This window comes from Vicugna pacos, chromosome 2 (genome assembly GCF_048564905.1).
Source record: "Vicugna pacos chromosome 2, VicPac4, whole genome shotgun sequence".
In the NCBI taxonomy this organism is placed as follows: Eukaryota; Metazoa; Chordata; class Mammalia; order Artiodactyla; family Camelidae; genus Vicugna; species Vicugna pacos.
In genome coordinates this window covers 121,657,143-121,682,887 of record NC_132988.1, presented here as the reverse complement: position 1 = coordinate 121,682,887, position 25,745 = coordinate 121,657,143, and the positions used below count along the sequence as shown (strand labels likewise).

At 51.3% G+C, this 25,745-nt stretch overlaps 1 protein-coding gene across 8 annotated transcripts in view; it reads left to right on the top strand.

The window, feature by feature from the left end:
• PCGF3 (polycomb group ring finger 3) overlaps positions 1 to 22,808 on the top strand; it is a 47,911-nt gene extending 25,103 nt beyond the window's left edge. For 5 of the 8 annotated variants that reach the window (XM_031684938.2, XM_031684945.2, XM_072947863.1 and 2 more), the window contains 5 exons: positions 2,201 to 2,311; positions 3,113 to 3,201; positions 11,202 to 11,339; positions 18,748 to 18,828; positions 19,229 to 22,808. In XM_031684938.2, coding sequence (XP_031540798.1) covers positions 2,201 to 2,311; positions 3,113 to 3,201; positions 11,202 to 11,339; positions 18,748 to 18,828; positions 19,229 to 19,276 — 467 coding nt within the window. In that variant the 3' untranslated portion in view covers positions 19,277 to 22,808. The remainder of the gene's footprint in view (positions 1 to 2,200; positions 2,312 to 3,112; positions 3,202 to 11,201; positions 11,340 to 18,747; positions 18,829 to 19,228) is intronic. The other 3 variants (XM_031684954.2, XM_072947892.1, XM_072947886.1) reach the window with 3 other exon arrangements.
• The last annotated feature ends 2,937 nt before the right edge of the window (positions 22,809 to 25,745 follow it).

Here is a 25,745-nt window from a genome sequence, read left to right as displayed (position 1 = left end):
GATTCGGTTACACACACACACACACACACACACTTTCTTTTCAGAGTCTCTTCCATTACATGCTGTGACCGGAAAGTGAATGTAGTTCCCTGTGCCATACGGCAGGTCCTCGTTGTTTCCCTTTCTCGTTCTTAATTTAATAAAGAACTTTTCGTTCAAACTGATAATGGTGACGCTGCACCCGACGTGAGTGCTTAGGTACACACTGCACGTGTGTACACACGTGCTTAGACGTGCCGGGGGGACGAGCGAAGTGACCAGCGATGCGAGGCCCAGGAGGGAGGAGTCGGGGTTCACGCCTGTGGAAGCACACAGCACACCCACTGCCTGGGAAGCGCTCAGATGCCACCTGCAGTGGACTCGGTCAGCAGTGACGGGCACTGCAAACTCCAGGGCAACCACTACAGACGGCAGAGAAAAGCAGTATGACTGCCGTGCCGAGAGAGGAGAGGAGATGGGACCTTGTAAAACGCTCAGCGACAACCACAAAGGACAGAACGGGGTGGGAGGCAGAGCAGCACCGAAGGACGAGGGCGGCGGCCTGAGCTCGGGCACACGTGTGGCGGCTGTGACTCCCACCACAGGCGCCCCGGGGACGCCGCGGTTCCGTGGACCAGCAAAGCGGATGCGGAGTCTCTGGTTTCCCGGTGCGGCTGGAAGTCTTGTTCACACGACGCTGATCTGTTTACAGCCTGCGGCAGCCTCGTATCCACCAAGCGGGGTCCACCCTTTGATCAGAATAGCTCTTTGCTGAAAACCGCCCGCCTCCACCGAGCCTTCAGCAGGTCGCTGCCGTGACACCAGAGATCCCTGGTCACAGACGCCACGACCAGCACAGTGACGGTGACGAGGCAGAATCAGGACGTGACTCGCAGACGGGACGTGGGCAGGCAGGGCGAGCAGCTTGTCTGATGCCGCGTCGCTGCACCTTTTGCGTCGGTCAGCGGGGCTGCCGCCCCGGAGGTCACCACCCTTTGTGGAGACCGTGGAGATGGGCTCAGCCTCAGGCAGTGCGGTTGTGGCCTTCGATCCTGTGCCTGTGCTTCTGATTACTTAAGGGAATAACTTCAGGCTAATCCAACTTTCCAGACTCGTCACTTTAGCCCCAGGGTTCCCGTCGCTCCGGGCTGGCCCTCGGCTCCGACTCTCCCACGACCTCTGTCCTTGCACAGCTGGGTGCTCTGGCGTCTGTAGGTCCAGCAGGCGTGTTCCTGGCCCTTTTTAGACTCATGGTTTTAGGGGAAGGCAGACGAGCAGGTGTCAGCGCAGCCAAGCTCACTGGCTCAGCTGCACATGAATACTTCCTGCGGCGTGATTTGTAGGTTGCTGGTTTGAGCTGGGTTTGAATTTCCTTGGCTGCCTGCGTGTGGCCCTGAGCCACGACTGAGGCTTCATCATAGGATGGGAGCGTGGGGTCACAGGTGGAGCATCGGCTAAACGTCGGTTAGTAGCCACCTTGGGTCCCGGAGTTGGCCTTCCCGCCCACGCTTGGATGCAGCCTGCAGCAAGGCTGAGTGCCCACAGGAGGTGGCGTGGTGACCATCACCCTCTCGGGTAGGGACCCTCTCCCTGTGGTGGGCGACTCGAGCGAGCTGTGACAGCTGTTCCTGGACACCAGGGCGGCCCCACAGCAGGTGTGCAGACGACGTGAACTCCGGCGCCCCTCTGCTTACTCCGAGATGTCTCTGTCCCAGGAGGATCCAGCGTGGCTATGCAGGGAGTCGGGAGAACCAGCGGCACCTCAGGTCGCTGGGCTGCGCTGTAGGGGTGGGGCTGCTAGGCCAGGTCCCCCGGCCGGCTTCCCAGTGGTCAGCGAGGTGAGGGGTCTGACAGGCCAGCGGTGGGGCTTCCTGACCCACTGCCAGGGACAGATGATGGCTCAGTCCTGGACACCGGCCTGAGGGGTGAAACCATGTCCTCTCTTCCTGGCCCCGCAGCCCCAGGTCTGCATGGCGGGCGCTGCCAGGGCCCAGTACGTCCGGGCGATAGGGGTTCCCACTCCCTGGCGCTTCCCACTGGCCGCAGCTGGCCGCTGCCCCGAAATTCTGTGAGCGGTGTCCGGCTGTGTTACTTTTTCATCAGTCGCAGCTTCAAAGCCTTGTGATCCAGGTCTGCGATTTCCTTCCCGTGATGTCCATGAGCATTCTGATGTAATCCGTTGCCTGCTTAAGACTAAGGATTGTGTGTTACTTTTTAATAGCGGAAATGAGAAAGCAGAGGGAATTCTACCACAGATTAGGCCTGGAAGTGCCTGGAGACACGAAGGGGGAGGCCTGTTCTGCGAAACCACACTTAGATTCCCATCGGAGTGGTGAGTGGTCGTCTTGCTTGGGACCCCTGCTCACCTCCCCTGCGGGCGGGGTCAGGCCGCCCCCGTGCTGGGGCCGGGAAGCAGTGGCGGACTGGGGGGCTGAGTGGTAGGCCGAGTGAGGGGAGGCCCAGGGGCCCCGGCAGTGCCTGGAGGTGGGGTGCACGGGGACCGCAGGACGTCCCAGGACTCTTCTCTTAGCTCCGTCTGTTTTGCTGCAGGATGGCAAAACACCCTTTTGGCTTTGATGTAAAATTAACGGTGCTTTAAAACCTGAACACATCGTAACAACTTTCTGAGATCTTTGATGCCATGGTATTTCTCTAGTGGACCACACAGATTCCTGGGGTTTCGGTCTGCCCTGTGCCTCTAACACTCTGAGAAGGAGGGGGAGGCCCCGGCTGGCAGCCTGCTGGGGGCTCGCGGGACCCTGGGGAAGCGAGGCCACGAGGCAGCCGGGGACCCCGGAGTCCTGTCCCCACTGCTCTCCCGAGGCGGGGTCTTTGTTTCAAAAGCGGAGCTGGGACAACACAAGTTCCAGGAGTCGTGCGCTGTTTAGCGGGGCAGGTTGAGGCACTGAGCGGTGGAGGGAGGAACGGGGCGGTGGGGGCTCCTCGGGGCCCCGTCACCAGGGGCCCCGCCTTCGGGACGCCGCGTTGTAGAGACACGCCTCGGGCCCCTGACTCTCGGACGTGCAGGCTGTTGTCACCGGGGCTCTTGCAGCGTTTCGAGTGCGCTGTGGCGCTGAGATCGCGGTGGGTATTTGGGGTTTGATGATGCAGTGTTTTCTATTTTCGCTACAAGGAGAAACCAAAGCAGATGACAGTTCGAACAAAGAAGCAGCGGAAGAGAAGCCAGAAGAGGACAGCGATTACCACCGCAGCGACGAGCAGGTGGGCAGAGGGGCCCCGGGGACCCCCGGTGCCCTCCCCTGAAGCCCAGGAGGAGGCCGGAGACACTAGCGTGTCCGCAACTTTCTTAGTTCTTTCCTCCAACTCTTTCCTTTTCCCTCTTTTTTTGATTGACAAGGTAGTATACACTCACTGTAGAACACGTGAAGTGTAAAAAGGTTAAAAGTTTGCCCTCCACCCACCATGGGTGTCCTCAGCCCACTGCCCAGGTGGTCACGCGAGGCGTGTGGGGCCGGGCGTCTTCCGTGCATGTGCGGACATTATGCAAAAGAAAATGGAATTGCAGGGCATGAAAAGACGGTGAAAATGTAACATGCAGGGGTCTGTTCATGTGTCACTTGCTACATTTTCAGATTAAAGGAAAACTAAATAATCACGGAGATGCCATGAAAGAATTTGATTAAGTCCCATCTACAGAGCTTTTTATTAGTGTCTTAACTTGAAAGCTGCAGCAGTCATCGTACTTTATGGTGAAACAGAAGTGTCCCTTTAGTGTCAGAAACAGGGAAATGTCTGTTCTCAGCTGTTACTCAAGAAGATTCAGGAGACCCTAACCCGTACACTCGGGACAGAAAGAATGTGGACAGAGTGCCCCGTTCTCTGGCTGCACGTGTGGCGTAGCATCTCAGCCCTGGGGCTGCTCGTTCGGGTGACGAGACCCGTGTGTCACGGTCAGTAGCATAGGGACGGGGGCTCATCCACGCAACTGATGAAAACCTTAACACAGCCTAACAAGGAGCGTGTAAGGCCGAGATGAAGACCCCAGACCTTACGGAGGAGCACGGGAGGAAGCTCCGAGTAGCTGCGTGTTCCTGGTGGGAAGGTTGGGGTTAAGATGTCAGTTCGCTCCGAGTTAATGTCAGAGGTGTGATCTCACCATTTACTGTGGAACTTAACCAGCTGCGTCTGAAGCTTGTCTGGGAGAGGAAAAGCTCAGATAGCTGTGAGAAGTGGGGTGCTGTCCATACAGAATGTATGCGATGCGTCTGCAGACACGCTCACGCGTGCAGGCAGCGTGGAGAGACGGCTGTGGTCACGTGATTGTCACAGTGAAGTGGGTCCCGTGCGCTGTTTAGTCTCGGCACAGGTAGGAGTTGTGTTCCCACTGCACTGTGCTCTGTTGAGTGTGTGACGGCATCATGCCAGAAAAACAACACACACGCCTTGATCTAAAATTTGTGAAAAGCAAAACATGCTGTCATTCGACAACACAGGGTTGGCCACAGATCTTGAATTCGTAAAAAGCACGATGTCTGCAGAGCACAGCGAAGTGAGGTCTGCCTGTCCGTGTGTGTTCTGATACACACGTGTGTATTTAATAAATGGAGGGGTCACACATAGACACGTGCACTTACATTTATTAAAGACATAATTAAAATGGTGTGGTTTGGGGATAAGAATAGAATAACAGAATATTAATTTTGCAGTTTACATGCTTCTGTATTGTTAAAAATTTCCACGAGCGTCACAGACATAGGCGCACGCGTGTGCAGGACGGAAGCAGTGCCCAGGTGAACGGAGAAAAGTATAAATGCTGTGGTGACGGGCACCCCGGGGCCCGCATGCTGCTCCTCCCCTGGCTCTGACCCGGCTGGGGTGCGAGTCCTCCTGGACGCCTCCCGGTGGCATTGGGGGCCCACCGGGATCCGGGGTCCGTGCTGGCCGGCCCCTCTGGGCACAGGCCGAGCGCCACGTGTGAAGGTGCCCAGGGCTCTCCTCTCACTGAGCCCTGTTCTGTCGGGTTAGTCTCCGGGATTTATGTTTATCGTTACTGATTTTCACCTTTTCTTTTTTATCCCAAACATGGCGGGCTTGTCTGTTCGACTGTCTTCACAAGAGCCAGTGCTGGGCGTTCATGGAGCGAGCGTCCAGGTTTTCTCTGGCTGCTTGGGCTGAAACCCTTGTCTGTGGCTCTTAGTCCCCTTTCTGCACTTAAGGCAGGTACTGTCCTGCTCTGGCAAGCAGCAGTTTCTGAGGCCGGGCTCCTCCTGGGCTGGGGGACTCCTGCCTGGCTGGGGGTGTCCTGGTGCATCCCCCCCGCCTCACCTCCAGCCACCCTCGCCTCCTCTCGGTCAGTGGGGACTGTTAACCCAGCTGCTTTCAGGCCCCAGTGATGCCCGTGCATCTGGGACTTTGTGTCGGCTCTGCCAGCCTTGTCCGTGGAGGAGCTGGACAGGGCTGTGTTTGTGAGTTTGTTCCGCCACCCTGTCCCACCGTCCCGTCCACGTGCCCGTCCAGGGAGTTCTCTGCCTGGAGGATGCAGCAGCTGCTGCCAGGTGGGACTGGGGTAAAGGCAGTTCTCGGGGGGCAGGAAGATTAGAGTGAACACTTTCAAGAAATACTGAATGTCCTGCAAGGCCCACACTCAGCCTGCTTTTGAGCAGGTGGGCGGATGGGCTGCTGCGGGGTTGCTCCACACTACGGCACGAGGAAGGGCCGCGCGGGATGTCCTGGCTCTGGGAGGGAGGCGCCACGGTCTCTCTGTGCCTGGCCTGCCCTCACCCAGGACCTGTGGCGCCCATCCTATTGGGACCCGCGGAGCTGACTGGCGAAGGTGCAGGGATGGGGCAGGGCCTGTGGCAGGGCGGTCAGACGAGGCCTGGAGGTGTGGCTGCTCTGCAGAGACCGGAGAGGCCAGGGCAGCCATGGGAGACCAGGCAGCATCCATGGCTCAGACAGGCGATGGCGCAGAGGCCAAGGGCCTGGGACGTGTTTGGAGGAGAACGTGGGGGACTTGCGGGTGGTGGGCCTGTGGGCACTTGGCTGTTTGCTGACCTAGATCACTGAATCTCCACATGTACGTACGTAGCCATAAGCACAGAACGCAGAACCTGTGTCTTTGTGCAGCTTACCTCTCCTATTAAAATCGTATTTTTGAGACTTTCTGAGGTGCACGACGTACCCACTGAATACTAGTTGGTGTGTATGACAGTTTTGCAGCAGTGCCAGGGCAGCACTGTCTCCAGGGCTCCGCGTGCCCTGTGCTCACAGCCTTCCGGGCACTGCCCCCGGCCTCCCGGGGCGCATCCCAGCACACGTGTCCCAGACTCGCGTGTGGGTCAGCCTGTGGGCGAGGGGGGTGCCCGGCACTTGCATCCCGTCCCGTGCAAGTCGCTTGCTCTGTTCCTGGACTCTGGGTGTTGGGCGTCCCAACATTTTCGTACTCGTTTTACGGGAGTTAGTCTTCTCTTTGCTCGTGTGTGATTGTGTGGTTATGTATCAAGTCAAGTAAGACAAGCAAGTCTTCTTCAGTGTTTTATCCTCTACCGACGTCTGTGTGAGACGGAGACCATCAGTTTTATGGACTGTTGGTTAAACTTCCTATGAAGACGTCATACCTTGATTAAGTTTTTTTGGAGAGAGGTAGGAATATTTTTAACCACAGATTAAATTTCTGTAATGGTTTTAGTCCTTCTCAAGTCTGCTGCTTTTCTAGTTCATTCTGTTCAGTCATATTTTCCCTAGGAACTTTCTAATTAGACTTAGGTTTCCTAATTTTTTGGCATTAAACAGTTCATGGAATTCCTTCTTCTGCCTGTGGCTTTTGCTGCACGTATAGTTATTTTTCCATTTCTCCTGACGGCATGAGTGTCTTCCGCTTTCTCGGTCACTCTTGCCAGAGGTTTGACCGTGTTCTTTTCTGTTCGTTGTTGCTCTTAATTTCCTCTCTTCTTCTCTTTGTAGGTTCCTTCTCTTAAGTTCTTGAGTTGAATATTCATACGATTTCCAACTGTAGTAATTTGGTTCTGAATAGTTTTAAATGTTCATTATGACTTGTTTGACCCATGGGTTATTTTTTAAAGTATGAGCTGAAAGTTTTAAACATCAAATCTTCCTAAAAAGCTACAGTAATCAAGACATTGTGTGATAATGTCTTCACCAGTGGTGCTGGGACGGTAGGGTCCTCACATGCAGAGATGCATTTATGCCTTTACCTCACAGCATGCCCAAGAGTTAACTCAAAATGTGAGAGAGAAAACTTGAAGGCTTCACAGGGAAACATGAGGGAAACTCTCTGGGACCTTGGGTTAGTTCTCAGATTCAAAACCAGTTGTGTTAACTCAGAAAAGAAAACTGATGAATTGACTTCATCAAATTAAGAGCTGCTGTTCTTCAAAAGACCCCGTTAAGAAATGAAAAGAGGGGCCACAGACTGGGAGGAACATGTTTTCAAATCACATGTCCGAAAAGGACTTGTCTCTGGAGTATGTAACTCTTGTAACTCAGTAAGAAGATAAACCAAGTAAGAAGTAGGCAGAAGATTTCAGTAGATATTTCACTAAGAAGACATGCAAGAGGCTAATGATCACATGAAAAGATGCTCAACATCGTTAGTCATTGGGGAAATAAGAACCCTAATGATACATGATGTTACACTCACGAGGATGGCCGCCGTCGAAAAGACACGTTGTCAGCAAGGATGTGGAGAAACGGGAACCCTCCCACTCTGCTGGTTGGAGTGTAAGTGGTGTGGCCCCTGCGGACAGCAGCTTGGCAGTTTCTCAAAGAAAGAGTTAAACATAAGTTAACCACATGATCCAGCACCTCTGCTCCTGGATGTGTGTGGAAACATGCATCCACACGAAGACTTGCTATGAACGTGAACGTTCATAGCAGCGTTATTCAGAATAGCCAGCCCTGAGAACGGTCCAAACGTCCATTGGCCAGTGAGTGGATCGACGAGACATGCTCTGTCCACACGGAGGAGCACTGGTCAGCACGGGCTGCATGCAGATGCGTCTGGAGACACGTGAGGACCACCTGTGCAGATGGACAGGGTTGCCTAGGGCTGGTGTGGGATTGGCCACAGAGGGTGTGAGCCTCATGGGGTGATGGGGACGACCTCAAACTGGACTATGATGGTGGTCGCACAACTTGACATTGACTAAAAATCACTGAATTGCAGACTTAAAACAGATAAATGTAAATTATGCCTCAGTGAAGCTGTTAAAAAATCACAAACATGCTTTCACGTATTTAAGTAGGTGGTGGACCCATAGCCCAAAGATCAGCATGACATGACGGTCCCCTGTGCTCCCCAACTTTGCAGTCACCTGTGTTTACAGACCGAGCATGCTTTGAGCCCCTCCTGTGTGACAGCCGCGCTCCCTGAGCAGGACGCGGTCCTGTGCGAGGGGTGGGGGCCCAGGCCCCTCTGGTGAGCCCCTGTGCCGCCGGTGGTGCTGGGTGTGGTCGACGTCCCGCTCAGAGGCAGGTCTGCGGGGTCATGCTGCTTCGGGCCTGGGGCGCAGGTCCTCGCCCATCAGGCGTGGGGCGCGGCAGCGCCCTCCCGGCCCCACTGTGACGTGGACTGAGTCACTTCCCCTCAGTCCGCCGACGGCAGTTTGTTAGCAGAGCAGTTACTCGTAGAGATATTTCCCTCCTTCCAGAGTGTTTTCTTACCAGATTTCTGCCTTACAAGTCTGCCTTACGTGATACTAACAGAGCTCCGTCAGCTTCTTTCTGGCTCATATTTGCCTGGTGTTTCCATTTTTTAACATCTTTCTTAAATGTGACACTTTTTACAGCAGAGAGCTGTGTTTTTTTAAAAAATCCAATCAGAAAGTTCATTTAAATGACAAACAGTTTCACATTTACTATGTTGCTGGTGAGTTGAATGTATTTCTGCTTTAGTTTGTGCTTTCTGTTTACATTTTTTAAATTTAAATTTAAAAAATGTTTTTAACTGAAGCACAGTCAGTTATAATTGTCAGTTTCTGGTGTACAACATGATGTCCCAGTCATACATACAATACATACATTCGTTTTCATATTCTTTTTCGTTAAAGGTTATTAAAAGATACTGAATATAGTTCCCTGTGCTGTACGGGAGAAACTTGGTTTTTTTTTTTAAATCTATTTTTATATATAGTGGTTAACATTTGCAAATCGCAAAATCCCAAAAATATCCCTTCCCACCATCTTTCCCCCTAGTAACCATAAGATTGTTTACTAAGTCTGCGAGTCTGTTTCTGTTTTGTAGATGAGTTCACAGTGTCCTTTTTTTTTTTCTTTTCTTTAGATTCCACATATTAAGTGATATATGGTATTTTTCTTCCTCTTTCTGGCTTATTTCACTTAGAATGATGATCTCTAGGCCCATCCATGTTGTTTGCAAACAACATTATTTTATTCTTTTTTCTGGCTGAGTGGTAGTCCATTGTACAAATATACCACATCTTCTTTATCCAGTCATCTGTCGAAGGGCATTTAAGTTACTTCCATGTCTTGGCTATTGTAAATAGTGCTGCTGTGAACATTGGGGTGCAGGTGTCTTTTTGAATTAAGGTTCCCTCTGTATATATGCCAGGAGTGGGATTGCTGGATCATATGGTAAGTCTGTTTTTAGACTTTTAAGGAATCTCCACACTGTTTTCCACAGTGGCTGCACCAAACCGCATTGCCACCAGCAGTGTAGGAGGGTTCCCTTCTCTCCACAGCCTCTCCAGCATTTATCGTTTGTGGGCTTTTGAATGATGGCCATTCCGACTGGTGTGAGGTGATAACCTCAGTGTAGTTTTGGTTTGCATTTCTCTGATAATTAGTGATACTGAGCGTTTTTCATGTGCCTGTTGGCCATTTGTCTGTCTTCATTGGAGAAATGCTTGTTTAGGTCTTCTGCCCATTTTTGGATGGGGTTGTTTGTTTTTTCTTATTAAGTTGTATGAACTGTTTATTCTGGAAATTAAGCCCTTGTCAGTTGCATCATTTGCAAATATTTTCTCCCATTTCATAGGTTGTCCTTTTGTTTCATTTATGGTTGCCTTTGCTGTGCATAAGCGTGTAAGTTTAACTAGATCCCATTTGATAATTTTTGCTTTTACTTCTATTGCTTGGGTAGACCGCCCTAGGAGAACATTGCTGAGATTTATATCAGAGAATAATTTGCTTATGTTTTCTTCTAGGAAGTTTATAGTGTCTTGTCTTATGTCTAAGTCTCTAAGCAATTATGAGTTTATTTTTGCGTATGGAGTGAGGGAGTGTTCTAACTTAATTCTGTGCTCCCTGCCTTGTGTGCCTTCTACTGAATCAGTAAATTTTATTTAATCTTTTTTGCCTGTGCTGGGCAACTAATTGGCGAGGTATATGTTTGATTTCTATTATTTTAGCAATTACAAAATTCTAAAATGAATGCATTGTTTAAAAGTCGGAAATTAATACAAGTCTCTTCCTGTCTCCTAAGCGACACGAGAGTCTTGCCCCTTCCTGGCGCCTCCTGCTCCCCAGCCAGTCGGTCAGTCAGTTGGTCAGTTGGTCAGTCAGTGGGTCAGTCGGACAGTCGGCCACTTCTCGTCTCCTAAACCCCAGCCAGTCCGCCTTAAGCTCTTTCTTTCTGAACTACATCTTCTACTTCTTTGCTGTTTTCATTCCTTGTCACACACTGTCCACTCAGAGGTGACCGTGACTTTGGACTTTGTGCTTTTGCTCACGGTGTGTCCTCTGCTCAGGTGCTCTGTCCTCTGGTGAGTCTGCTGTCTTCTTTGAAGGCCAAGAGTAATGTGACTTCCTGCAAGCCTTCCTCCAGGCATTCCTGCGGACACGGTGGTGTCTGCTGGTGTGACACGTCTGTCCCTGCCGTGCTTCCGCAGCAGGGAGCACGGTCCATGGGGCGACGCACGTGTCCCAGCCCCCAGAGACTTCCAGAGCAGGGTTCCAGCCTTTGTCGGTCCTGCCCCGAGGCCAGCACACACTGCCACAGTGAATAAGTAATTCTTGGATTTACTTGAAAGCGCTATGTTAATAAGACAAAGCTAATCTTGTTGGGTTATATTGCACACAATGGCAAACGGTAAGCGGGTTTTAAGATAAGCTGTGTAAAGTGATGAGAGTTCTGATTCTACAGTCAGAACAGATTCATGATTTCGGAAAAGTCAGCATCCTCAGACTTGGTGGGATTAGTACACGTCTCAGGGAGCCTCCGGGAGCGGCCCCGCCGGACCCCTGTGCGGCCTCTGCCCAGCTGTGTGTCCTTTCTCTTGAAGGTGAGCATCTGTCTGGAATGCAATAGCAGCAAACTGCGGGGCTTGAAACGGAAATGGATCCGCTGTTCAGCCCAGGCAACGGTCCTGCATCTAAAGAAGTTCATCGCCAAAAAACTTAACCTTTCATCTTTCAATGAGGTAATAGTTGCACCATAGATAGAAACTGTGACAAGTCAGTTTTTATTCATAAAAGTGGTGCTTCTGAAGTTCTTTGGGTTTGTTTATTTGTTTGTTTACAACTTTTTCGGAGACTTTCAGTCAGGAAAAAAAATCTCCATTTGTTTTGCCTGCCCACAGAGAGTGTGAGCGTAAACAGCAGTGAAGGTTAGGGAGCCGCCCCGAAGGGAAGCGGGGATGTCGCGGGGCGGCAGCGGGATGTGCTAAAGGTTCTCATCACAGAGCAGTTCTGTTCTTTAATCCCACAGGCAGATGGATGGAGTGGGGGAATAGATCGAGGGGGTGGATGGAGAAGACAGTCCCGAGTTGGGGTGAATGCTGAGAATGAAATAAAGCCTGTGTCCCAGGGGTGCACAGCAGAGGGTGGGCGCATTAGGAGTCCCTGGGGAGCCCTCCGGAGCGTGTCACACTTACGCTCAGGTGTAAGTTGTCAGAGGAGCTGGCCATGCATAAGCAAGTGTAAGAGAGGGCTTTGTGGGGCCTTAAGCAGGGGATTCATGATGTAAAACAGTCCTCTGGCTGTGAGGACAGTGGATTGTTGGGGTTCAGAGGTGGAAGCAGGAGGGGCCAGCTGGGCCAAAGCCCCAGGAGAGATGGACCAGGGCAGTGCAGTGAGGATGCAGAGAAGGGACGGCTTTTGAGATGTGTTTTAGAGAAGAATGTGTTGGATTGTAGCCCCAAAGAGACGTGTCCACACCCTAACCCCCACTGCCTGTGAATGTGATCTTTCTCTGGAAACAGGATCTTTTCAGCTGTAATTAAGTTACGGATCTGGAGCTGAAGTAACCCTGGGCAATCTGGGTTGGCCCTATACCCAGTGACATATGCCCTTACGAGAGTGAGGCAGAGGGAAATTTGAGACACTCGTATGGAGGAGAAGATGGGTGAGGACAGAGATGAGATGGGAAGCATGTAGTCACAGGCCAAGGGACGCCTGGAGCCCCCAGAGTGAGCACAGCCCTGCTGGCACCTTGATTTTGAACTTCTGTCCTCCAGATGCAAGAAAGTAAGCACCTGTTGTTTTAAGCCACCAGGTTTGTGGTACGTTGTCATACCTGCCACAGGAAACCAAAACCAGTCTTGGTGCTAGGACGTGGGTGCCGCTCCAGCAAACACCTAGACCTGTGAAAGCGCCTTGGGAATCGTGTAAGAGGTAGAGGCTGGAAGGACTTTGAGAAACACCATTTTTAAAGAATCTAATTGCCTTGAAGAGACTGTCGGTATAAATATGATCTTTAAAGATGACTCTGGTGAGAATCCAGAAGGAATTGAGCAAGGTGGAGAAAGCGTCTATCATCTTTGAAGGTATATGTTGCACAGAGACAGGGGCTCAAGGATGCTACTGACTGGGGCTCAGAAGGGGAAAGGAGCGTAGTGTTGGAAGTGGGAGGAAAACTGGCTATGACTCAGCGGCAGGAAGCACGGCTGATTGTGCTCCACAGTGGTGTGCAGAGCAGAGCTTGGAAGGGATGAACTTGGGGATTTCGCTAGGAGACTTCCCAGCAAAGTGTTGGGAGTGTGGTCTAGTTTCTTCTTGCTGCTTGTAATCAAATACCAGAGGAGCGAGATGAGTTCAGGAAAGAACTGCTGAGCAATATGGAACTAGCGCTTGATGATCTGGAAAATTCACAGCACCACTTGCAAAAAGACGGTAATAGTAGGAGTTTCAGTGCTAGGAAAACATGCTCTGGAGAGAAGGCCAAGTGTGTGGCTGGAAACCTTTGGCTAAGGAGAGAAGTTGTTTTAACGGTGGCTCAGCCATCTCACGGGACCTAGGACTGGAGAGGAGGTATCCAGGGAAGATCTGTGGAGGCTGTCTAATGGCCTGGACCTCTGACATGCATGGGAGACCCACAGAGGTTTTGGGAAACACCACCAGCTTGGACTGAAGGGAACAGAGACAGGAAGAAATGAGAGAAGGCTGTCAGACTTCCAAACTCCTTCCTGCAGGAAATAGGCTGATAGAGCTGCTCAGCCACAAACATGAGCTGCCCTTCAGGAAAAGGGAAGTCTGACTCCAAAGTAGAGCCTTGAGCCCAGAGGGTGAGGCCATCACAGGCCCAGAGGGCAGAACCTCGACCCACAGTGGTGTATTCTCTTGAAAAGTCTTGAAACCTCATAGACTTTTCTGTGCTGGGTCTCAGAAGTTCATGAGACCAGTGATCCCTTTATGCCGCTGTACCTCCCTTCTGGAGCAGGAGTATCTGTCCTGTCCCATGCTTGTGTCTTTGGAAGCAGATAATCTGTGTTCTGGTCTCACAGACCCACAGCCTTGGGAGAGGGCGTGCCGAGGCTCACCCACGCCTGACCACGGCTAGAGGGGAAGGCGTAGGGCTTGAACTTCAGAGGAGGTTTGGGGATTTGGAGTTGATGCTGGATTAAGTCTTTTGGGACGTGGGGGTGGTGTGAGTGGATTTTGCATGTGGGGCAGATGTGGGTTTTTGCAGGGCCAGAAGGTAGACTGTAGTAGGTTGAATGGTGACCCTGCCAAAAGATACGCTCATTTCTAAACCCCCAGAACATGTGAGTATGACTTTATTTGAAAAAAAAGTTCTTTGCGGATGTGTAAAGAACCTTGGGGTGAAGAGACCATCCTGGATTACCCAGGTGGGCCCTAAGTCCAGTGGCAAGGGTCCTTATAAGAGAAGAGCAGGCAAAATTGTCTCAATAGATTTAAAAAGATAGACATCATACCAAGTATCTTCTTGGACCCAGTGGCAAAAAGTTAGAAATCAATGACAAGAGGAAAACAGGAAAATCTACAAAACAGTGGAAAGAGAACAGCACACTTTTAAACAATCAGTGGACCAAGAAGAAATCCAGGAGAGATGAGAAAACACTCAGAAGCAAATGAAAACAGAAACACAGTGTAGCAGAACTAATGGGTGCAGTGAGAGCAGTGCCGAAGGGGAGGTTTATAGCCATCGACGCACTGAACACAAGGACGATCTCAGATCAACCCTTAGTTTACAACTTAAGGCACTGGAGAAAGAAAAATGCACTGAACCCAAAGCTAACAGAAGACAGAATGATAAAGATTGGAGGTGGGGAGGGCGTGGCTCAGTGGTGGAGCGTGTGCCTGGTGTGAACACAGTCCCTGGGCCTCCGTTATAAGCAAATAAATAAATCGAATTACCTCCCTCCCCCCCCAAATTAGAGCAAAGATAAAAGAGAGATGAGAAAATCAATGGTTCCGCCAAAAGTTCAGAAATACTGACAGACTTTGAGCTAGATGGATGAAGAAAGAGAGAAGACTCAGATTACTAAAATTGGAAATGAAAGTAGGGACATTACTACTGATTCTACAGAACTAGATGATAGGAGCATATCATGAACAGATTTACATCAACAGATTGGATAACCTGGATGAAATGGACAAATGCCTAGAAACACAAAAACTGCCCAGAGTAAATCTCAAAGATACAGAAAATCCGAACAGACCTGCACCTAGTAATGAGATTGGATCAGTATCCAGAAACCTCCCAGCAGAGGACGAGTGCTACCAAGCTTCCAAAGGAGAGTGGACACCAGGCCTTCTCAGACTTCTTCAGAGACCTGAAGAGGAGGGGACGCTTCCTAGTTCATTCCATGTGGCAGCATTACCCAGACACCAAAGTCAGACAGTGACACTGCAGGAAAACAACAGACCAGTATCCCTTATGAACAGTGATGCGGAGGTCCTCAACAGAACACTAGCAAGCAGAATCCAGCACGTTGCAAGGGTTCACACACCATGACCAAGTGCGGTTTATTCCTGGAATGCACAGACGGTTCAGCACAGGAAAAATGGACCACTGTAGTATGCCTCATCACAGGGTGGAGGAAAACCCAAGCAAGCATTTGACAGAAAAACAAGCATTTGGCGAAATTTAGTTCCTTTCATGGTAAACACACTCAACAAACCAGAAATAGTAGCCATATATGAAAATAAAACCCGTATCTGAGAAACCCATTATGAACATCGTACTCAGTGGTGAAAAGCTGAAAGCGGCTTCTCTAAGACCAGGAACAAGGCAAGGACACCCGCCTTCACCCTTTCGAGTCACCACGATCCTGGAAGCTCCAGCCAGCAAAATTAGACAAGAAAAAGAAAGAAAACACACCCACTGGAAAAGAAGAACGTAGAAAATTACCTCTATTTGTAGATGATATGATTTTATATGTAGGTTCCACACAAAAAAGAACCTGTCAGAACTAATCAATAAATTCAGTAAGGTAGCAGAGTACAAATTCAACAGAAAAATCAGATGCATTTTTGTACACACGCAGTGAACAATATGAAAAGAAAATTGCAAAAATAATTTTATTTATAATAGCGTCAAGAAGAATAAAATACTTAGGGATTAACCAAGAAGGTGAAAGACTCACACAATGAAAATTACAAAAATTGCTGAAAGAAATTAAAGACACAAGTCAATGGAAATACACCCCACGGTCATAGACTGGAAGACTTAGTATTGTTAAAATGTCAGTGTTACCCAAGTGATCTACAGATTTGGTGCAATTCCTGTCAAAATCCCAAAGATACTTCTTGCAGAAATAGAAAAATCCATCCTAAATTTTTCATGGACTCTCAAGGGACCCAAATAACCAAAACAGTCCTGAAAGAGAACAGACTGGAGGACTCACACTTCCTGCTTTCAGAACTTACGGCACAGCCGCCGTAACCAAAACCATGTGGTGCTGGCAGATAGACAAGACAGACAGACACCCAGACCAGTGGAGGAGAACACAGAGCCCAGAAACAAGCCCTCTGCGCGGCCAGCTGCTTATTGACGAGGGTCCCGAGATCCTTCAGCGGGGAAAGAACGGTCTTCTCAGCAGGTGGAGCTGGGAAAACTGGGTGTTTACATGAAAAAGAGTGAAGTTTGACTCTTACCTAACACGATAGACAAAGCTTAACTCAGAATGTATGAGGGACATGGGCCAAAACCTTGCGACATTGGGTTTGGCGATGATTGCTAGAACACCAAAGGCAGGGGCAACAAAACTAAAAATAGACAAATTGTACTTCCTTAAAATTGCAGAAAGGATTGTACAGGGTGGGAGAGAGTGTCTCCAAGCCATGTATCACATAGGTACTACTGTCCAGAATATACAGAGAATTCCTAAAACTCAACACACACACAGAAAAACCAAACAGCTCAGTTAAAACATAAGCAAAGGGCTTGAATAGACGTTTCTCCAAAGAAGGCACACGTCCAGCAGGCACAGGGAAGATGCTCAGCATCCACGGCCACAAGGCAGATGCAAGCAAAACGGGTCACGGGCCCCCCGCACGCCCAGGGTCTGGCTACTTCGTGAGAAGTGAGGGTGTGCGAAGCTGGAACCCCCGTGCACTGCTGACAGACGTGAAATGGTGCCGTCACTGTGGAAAACAAAAATCAACTACCATAAAATCCAGTGACTCCACTTCGGGGTAATACCCAAAAGAATTGAAAGCAGGATCTCGGGGAGACCCTGGTACCCCCCACATTCACAGCAGCACTGTTCACGGTAGACAGAAGGTGGAAGCAGCCCAGGTGTCCATCGGTGGACGGTGGATAAGCACAATGGGGTGTGTGTATATCCACGTGGCAGAGTGTGACTCAGCCTTCAACAGGATGGGAATTCTGACACTGGCTACAACCTGATGAAACTTGAGGACTTCCTGCTCAGTGGAGCAAGCTGATCCCAAAAGGGCACGTGCTGTGTGACTCCACTTGTGTGAGGTCCCTGGAGTCCTCAGAGTCACAGAGACAGAAATGGAATGGGATGTCTGGCTGAGGGAGGGGTGGGAAGTTACTGATTAACGGGGACAGAGATCCACAAGATGAAGAGTCTGTAGGTGTGGGTGTGGATACACTTTATGAATGTGTTTAATCTCCTGAGCTGTGCCCTTAAATGGTTAAGATGGCAAATTTTATGTGTATTTTACCACAACTTTTTAACACTAAAAAGGAATGAACTATCGATACACACAGAAGAGGGTGGAGGGAGTCTCGAGGCACGGAGTGGACGGCCACCTGAAGACAGAGGCAGAGGCAGAGGTTGGAGGGAGGAAGCAGCGAGCCAGGAGCCTGGAGCCTCGGAGAGTGCGTGCCTGCTGCTCTGGGACTGGACCTGACACGCCGCCTCTCTTGTTTTATGTCCGCAGTTGTGGTGTTTCCGTTGACAGCCACAGGAGACACAGATTCCAGACCCTTCTCCCCTGCCTTGAGGGAGAGGTTTAAAAGGCCATCTGGGTCATCACTTGTCATCAGGGAAATGCAAATTAGAGCAACAGCGAGGCCCCATGCCACACCTGTCAGCACAGCCGAATCTGGACACTGACGTCCCCAGCACCGGAGGACGTAGAGCAACAGGCGTGCTCGTCACTGTGGGTGGGGACGTGAGATGGTGCAGCCACTTTGGAAGACAGTTTGGTGGTTTTTCACAAAACTAAACACGCCCTTACTATACGACCCAGCAGTCCCACTCCTTGGTGCTCAGCCAGAGGAGAAGACTTACATCCACACAAAACCCCGCACACAGTTGTCTACAGCAGCTTAATCTGTCGTTGCCAGAACCTGGAAGCAGCCAAGATGCCCTCCGGCAGGTGATGGATAAATAAACTGTGGTCCCTCTGGACGCTGGAATATTATTCAGCACTAAAGAGAAATGAGCTGACACGGCATGAAAAGACACGGAGGAACCTTAAATGCACATCACCAAGGGACAGAGCCCGTCTGAAAAGGCCGCAGACGGTATGATTCCACCTGTGCGGCATCCTGGAAAAGGCAAACTGTGGCGATGGCGACAAGACCAGTGTCTGCGGGGGGTGGGGGAGGTGATCCAGCAGAGAAGGGGGTTTAGGGCAGTGAAACACTGTGCGCTGACACTGCAGTGAGGACGCCTGTCACCGCACGTTTGTCCAAAGCCGCAGAGCGCACAGCACCGAGCATGACCCCTGACGTGAACTATGGGCTCCGGGTGATGATGACGTGTCGTTGCAGGTTCATCATCTGGGACAAGTGTGCCCTCCGTGGTGGTGTTGACGGTGGGGAGGCTGCAGGGTAGGGGCAGGAGATACGTGGAACTAAAAATAGTTTTTTAAAACAAAAAATGAAAGAACTGTCTGTGGAGCCCTTTCCTAGTGAGGCAAGCGGGACAAACAGCCCGAGAGCGGACGGATGTCGGGGGCAGGGTGCTCTTTGGATGAGAGCAGCCTGGGGGCTGCAGCCCCATAAAAGGTGTGGGGCTGTCTTGTTGGGCGTGGACTGGGGCTCCTTTCCACCTGTGCTGCCCCAGAAAGGAGGGCAGGGCCCTTCGCCAACTGAAAACGTGTGACCCGACTGGCATCGCTGGTATGGACAGAGGCCCCGCTGACCGAGTCTCGTTTTTCCACCAGCTGGACATTCTATGCAATGAGGAGATCCTGGGCAAGGACCACACACTCAAGTTCGTAGTCGTCACAAGGTGGAGATTCAAGGTGAGACCCTGCCCTGATAAGCTTTATTGGATTTTCAGGACCCGCTCTGAATAGTGGCTGCCTTTGTATGCGTGTTTTCATTTGAGAGCTTACGAATTGTTTTGAACTCAGTCATTCTGAAATCAACAACCCCAGAGTTGCCCCGGGGAAGGCGCAGTCCACAGGCAAGGTGACCAGGGTCCTGGGGAGGAGGGACCACTGCCATCAGAGGTACCCTCAGGCCTTTGGTGCCTCTTTCTGAAGCAGAAAGCAGATGTGTCCCCAGGGGCTGGCCGGGGTCGCTCCCACTCGCGGCCTCCAGGGAGAAGGGGGGTAGACAGCCGGGGCAGAGTGTGGGGGCGTGGGTCCTCTTCTGGTGGCCCTTGTGCCCCGTCGCCCTCACCCTTGCGTCGTCTTACAGAAGGCGCCACTGCTGCTGCACTACAGACCCAAGATGGACCTCCTGTGAGCCGGGCACGGGGCCAGGCGGGACTGACACGCAGGACGTGGCCCCAGTGCCACGCGGACCAGGCTTCTGAGCAGAGTGTTTATGACTTTCGTACGAGACCTGCCCTCGACAAGACACTACCAGCACCAGGGCTGCGGGCGCCTGGGTCCGGACCGGAGGGGCTTCCTCCTGGCTCCTTACCTTTGCTTCTTTCCAGGCCTTGAAGATCGCCAACACTTCGTTCAGTCTATGAATCAGGTTTCATGACAAGCCCCCAAAACACTTGTACGTTTATTGAACCCTTCCTAAGTTATTGAAAAAAATGTCTTTTCATGGTGAATGACAATATTTATGTTGCCTTTACCTTCCTGAAGACTTGGAAGATATATAAAAATTTCATTTAAAAGCGTACCAAAAGAGGTTTCCATGAATACATTAGCCAAGCGACTTCACAGCCCTGGGCGGGGGGGACGCAGGGGGGCCTGCCTCGCCTCCCGCACAGTCGCTGGAGGTGCTTTGAGCAGCGCGACGCCAGTTTGCAGAACAAATCTTGTTCTTAAAAACTGCTTCTGTTAAACAGGCACAAGTTGTGTAGTTTCCTGCCTCTTGCTGAAGAGGTGGACGGTGGTGGCGTGCAGGCCTCTCTGAGCCGGCGCCTCTGGTGGGCAAGGGGCTGGTGCCAATGGACAAGTTTGCAGCCGGAGCCCAGATTTGTGGACCCGGTTCCCACTATCCACCCTTGGAGGTGGGCGAGGACGGGGCGGGCAGCGGAAGCTGCTTTCTCAGTTACTTAATGACCTAAACTCGAGGCAGCACACCCTTTGTTAACCTTTTCTCCTCCCAAATGTTAGTATTTTTGTGGAATTGGAGAATAAACTCTTTGCCAGCACATAGAATTTTGTTCCTTTACAATTGTAACTTGGCATGTAAAGGCAGGAACGAGGGGCAGGCCTCTCCTGGGCAGTGGGAGCCCGACCCCGACCCCATCTGTGAGTCGGCTGGCTTCCTGTGGAACTCTGGGCTCGCCGTCCTCTGTCTCCCCCAGACCCCGGGGTCTGGGCGCCTTTGTTTGGTAGGTGGTCCTGACGGTGTGGGCTGGGTTTTCTGTGATGAATTTCACCTTAGTGACTAGACCTCTTCTTGAATTTGCTTTGGAAGTGGTCAGTTTGTCTGTTTTCTCCCGCTTCCTGTTTCACGTGCACAAGTGCCAACCCAGGTCCTCAGTGATGAGGGAAACATCCAGACCAACTCAGGCCTAGTGGTTTTAATATAAGGCCTTTCAAAAACATAAAGACAAGATTCTGTTCAGAATTGGGCCAAAGTCACCTCTTTATTTCAGCCCATTCCGCCCAGTGATGTTTGAATTATTCAATTCCCTAAGCTCGCTATCCATCCAAATCACTTTTTAGAGTTACTGCAAGGGTTTAATGAGCAGATGTGTATGAGTAAATATTGCCCGTCTACCTCAGATACACACTTCTGCTGAAGCGCTCCGTAAGACCGTAAGTCGCCACAGCGCAGTTCAAGTGTGATGTTAGAATCTAGGTATTTTCCCATGTGGTGAAAGGAAGGAAGGGTAAACAGTAGGAGCCTCCAGACCCAAAACGAATTCACAGGTCAGACTAAAATGAGCGCCGCTGTAACAATCTCACAGTGCACACTTGTACTTTGTAGCTCTCTTTGAAGCCACTTGAATTTGCTATGGTGCTAAGTTGACGTACTCACACAGAAGGTCGAGGGAGTCAGACCTCTCCTGCTGACCCCGCTTCCGTAATTGTGCTAACCTGATGAGACCTCAGCAGCAGAAGTACCTGTTTTTCTAACATTTCCTCGTGCAGACTGTCCTCACTGCCCGAGACCCCGGTGGCCATGGCCCCCAGTCTGACCGCAGCCTCGAGGGCTGGAGCGCGTGGGCCTCGCCGTCCGAGGGAAGCGCCTGCTGGGCCCTGTCACTGCTCTCACGCTTCCATTTAACGTCAAAGGCAAGAGTTTTATTTTTTCCAGCATGAAAGCCAGGATCAGTTAGTGACTGGATCCTATTAAGTTTTTTTTTTTTAACAGATGGAGTTACTGTGAAATCATTTTCACAACTATTTATGCTGGTGAAACACATGCCGTTCGGCTGCATAACGGCGTCCTCTTCAACGGTGGGACCTGTCACCTGTGCACAGTCTCACTAGATACAGTTTTCATGAAAATAGAAAACACAGATAGAATATATAATATTGAATTTAAGATTTGGGGGGGTTAAGAAAAAGAAAGCTTAACTTTATAAAATTATTTATTCTATTTTAAGCCTTCTATCATATTTTCCCATCCACTTGTTTGGTTTCAGTGGTCCAGCTTTATATACAGGCATATAAAATGAAATTGTGAGATGTTTTGCAAGCTTCTTATTTTTACTTTGAGTAGCTTTTAATTTGTGTGTTTTGTTTTATGTGGATGAAGAGCATTTTCTGCTTTTGTGCAATAGGGCTCCAACACGCGTCCATAGACACACGTTTAAATTGTGATGTAGTATCTTTCTGCTGAATCGAAAGGGAATGTGGGTGGACTTTGAGAACACGCACCTCCAGCTATCTGAATTTTCCTGCTCTGTAGCTGTTACTGTAATAATGCTTTACGGGGAGGGCCCCGGTATTCAAGAGGAGGTGACGTGCAGGTGGCCCGGGACGCACCACCCCTTCCCCCACAGGGGTGAGGGCGCTACTTCCCTGGGCCTGCGGCCTTGACGCCTCCCCGTGGCATTTGAAGTCTTGGAAATTCATTAATTTTCTTCCTCAAAGCCCCCAGGATGGATTTTGCAGTGATTTTGAAAAGTGTCATTGGATTGAATGTTCTAGGAAAGAGCCAGCTTCTACTTTGTACGTAAACGTCTGATGTGCTCGCAGACGCTGAAAATAAATGTAGTGCAGACAGAGAAATCACGAACAGTGCAGTTCGTCTGTTTCCTCAGGAAATCATTTCACTTCCCCACATCACTCGTGAACTTCCCGTGCTAAACCAGTGCGTTTCTCTGCCTTGGCATTTAACAAACTAAGTTGGGATAAGCCGGTTAGAAACCTGTTCCAGCCCCAGAGCCTTCACCGTGACCCGTCCCTGCAGGGCCGACCGCTCTCCGCCAGCTCATGAGTCACCTCGCCCAGAGCTCACCCGGGGGACCAGAGCGCGAGCGTCCCCTGAAACATGTGTGGTGTCGGTGGGAGTGTCCGTTCCAACAGCCTGGCTGGGCCCAAGGAGGCTGTTCTTCCCCTGACGACGTGCGTGTGGGGCGAGAGCTCGCCGCCAAGCCCGGGCGTCCGAGTGGCCACTTGGAGCTGGGGCGGGTTATGGAGGTGACACTACAGACACGCTTTTGACTGTTTATTTTGAAAGTTTACATTTTTTATGCTTTGTGTTGGTGTGTAATTTTTGTACTATTGGTGGCTAGTTTTTGTCTAAAATCTTTTTTGGAATATTGCTTAAATGTTTTGATTTTATGATAGTGAAGCTTGTATTCAGTGTTTTGCCAATTAATATTATATGCTTGTAATAAAAGCAAAAGAAAAAGTTACCTAATTCTCCCAGGCTGGACCTTTGTTATGTAAGATACAGTGTAACAAACTATAACAAAAAATTTCCCCCCTCCCAGTGCAGTGAGGACCGCATGCACGTGCACACGTGCACAGCACACGCACACACGTGCACACGCATGCCGCTGTCAGGCCATCCCCTCCCCAGCCCCAGTCCTGCACCATCATGGACTGACGTGACCTTGGATGCAGATCTTCTTCAGTCGGTCGTTGGGCACAGAGGCTGGACAGGACTCCGAGAGTCCCCGCGTCCTGCTGCCCAGAGAGAACACACGGTTCCTGCGCACAGTAAAGGAAAGTGCAGTGTTTATCACAGGCACCAAGCGCAGAGTGCAGGTAGCTCATGCTCCAGAGTCCCCAACTCCCCGAAGGCCTTCGGGGAAATTTAAAGTTAGGGTGAGGGAGGGGGGCTGTGAGGTGCGTGGTCAGCTCGTGGATGGTCTTCTGACTGGCGAGTGGTGGGTCATCAGGAGTCGATGTCTTCCACCTTCTGGGTCCAGCCGGTCTGAGGTCTCCGTGCTTGTGGGCCGCACAGTTAGTTTCTTCCACCTGTCTCCACCCGTCTCTGCAAAACAGCTCAGAGGACCTCGTGCAGGACGTTATCTACAGCCCTTGAGCAGGAACTAAAGGTCTTTGACTTTGTTTAATGGCTAAATGTCATTATTTTGTCTTGCTTGACTGTGTTCTTTTGTTTCTGCATTTTCTCACTTTTCTGATTAAATTTATCCTTTAAACTCAGAAAAGGCCTGGAGGATAAAACTTTTTCTACCAGTAAGAATCAGGCTGGGGACATAGGGTCCTGCTCGGTTACAGTATCACATACTCAGCGCCACGTCTCCCTGGGCTCCTCTTGGCTGTGACGTTTTCTCAGACACTCCTTGTTGTCTATGACCTTGACAGGTTCAGGACGTGCCAGCCAGCTGCGTTACGGACTGTCCCTCAAGTGGGGCCAGTCTGCCGCTTCCCTCACGGTTAGACGGGGGTGTGGACTTCAGGGAGCAGGGCTGCAGAGGTGGGGCGCCCTCCCTCACCACAGCGCTACAGGGGCACACGCCATCAACACCAACGCCCTGTCACCGCCGACGTGCACCTTGGTCCACGGAGGGTGGTGGCGGTCGTCTGGTTTTTCCACTGCAGTGATCCTGTCAGCCCTTTCCCCAGGGAGGAAGTCATGATGTGCAGCGCACACTGAAGAGTGGGGAGCCTACTCCATCTCCTTGGGGGCAGAGCATCTACGTCAAATAGACTCCTTCTGCAAGGGAGATCCACCTTTTCCCCATCTGTTTATTTTCCTCAGTCATTCATGGCAGTGTGGACTCACGGACATTTATTCTATGCCTGGGTTCGATCCAGCATTACTTTGTTCCAAAAACTGGTCCAGATTTGGGAGCTCAGTCCTCTGACATGGGTTTGTTTTTGCTATTTAGCATTTCCTTACTTTCAGGCTCATCTTAATTCCTGCCCTGGTCATCAATGAATTCCTCCTGACTGGTGAATTTAGATTATTTATTTAACTTTATTTCTGCTCATTGTCTGAGGAATTAACTGTGGGAGAATCCGTATGGATTCCATCTGACCCTGGAAGTTCCAGCCAGGCCCTGCCCCTACTGTCTGGCCCCAGTCCTGGGCGGGTGAGGGAGGGGCCAGGAGGTGGATGGGGCATGTGGCCAGGGCCTGGTGGCTTGTGTGGGCAGATGCTGACTTCTGGCCAACAGACCCTAGAGTCTAGGACTCCTTTGAGAGAAACGGGTTTTGGCCGCCTGGATACAGAGCACAGGGCCCTCCTCGTGGGCCAGCTCTCTCTGCAGCTGCACGAGCAACAGCTCTACTTAGCGATCGGTGGAACCCGCAGATTGAGGCAAATCAAAGGCCAGCGCTTGGGCCAGGCTTGAAGGCCAGTCAACAACACATTAATACGTACCTGAGAAGCCATCCTTGCACAGGGAACCTTGACGGAGACAGCTAGGGAGAAGGAATGGCAGGAATGGTGCCCAGGACGTCCCCCAACCCCCCAGGTCTCCTACTCCCAGAAGCTTCCCGAAGACAAGGGCTTTTGCTAGGCTCCCCCACCCCTCACCCCGGCACATCCCAGCCTTCAGGTCTTTCCCCTGCCAGGCCAGCCTGCTCTTTCCTGGCATAGTCCTTTGCCCTCTCCACAGCATAAACCTCAATGTGCTTCCTCCAGGGTGCAAGAAATAGTGTTTTATTTTGTAGAAATCAAACTAAATTTCACTCCCACGCTGCATCCTCTCGGGCTGAGAGAAATCACTCAGGGCGCCGTTGGGGCCTGGGGGCTGGTGCTTAGCTCTGGGTGGGGGTCCTGGAGCACCACCAGGCTCCACCTTCAAGGACAAGGGACGTGGACAGCACAGGACTCTGGGTGCCCAGGACTCTGGTACTTCCCTGAGCCTCAAGCTACAGTGTAAATACCCACTAACGGCCAGCACTGGCCACTGGAGCCTGCTCTACCCTCTACACCCTCCGCAGCTGCAGCTACTGAGGTCCTGCCGGAACCCCTCCCACCCCCAGGCTCTGTCCCTAGACAGCCATGGACCTCTCAGCCCGCTTGGGCCCTCCCCCTGGGCCTCACACCCCCAGCGCCACGACCTTGGAGGACTGGTGTGGGGGCTGGGCGGTTGGCGGGAGGGTTGGCCCCACCCCACAAGGTCGTCTGTGGGACGCAGGCGCCCTGCGCTCCGCCTCGACGGGCCCGGCGCAGGGAGGGCCCGGAGGACACGGGGAGGGCGCGGGAGGGCCAGGACGGTGCGGGAGGACACGCCTTCCAGCTCAAGGACAGCCCTCCACCCGCCGCGCGCAGCCCCTCCTGCCTCGGCGTCTCGGGGCTCGAAGTAGCCGGGCTCCGGCCACGTGACCCTCTCGGGGCCAATCGCAGCTGTCCGACCCGGCACGCGCTAATT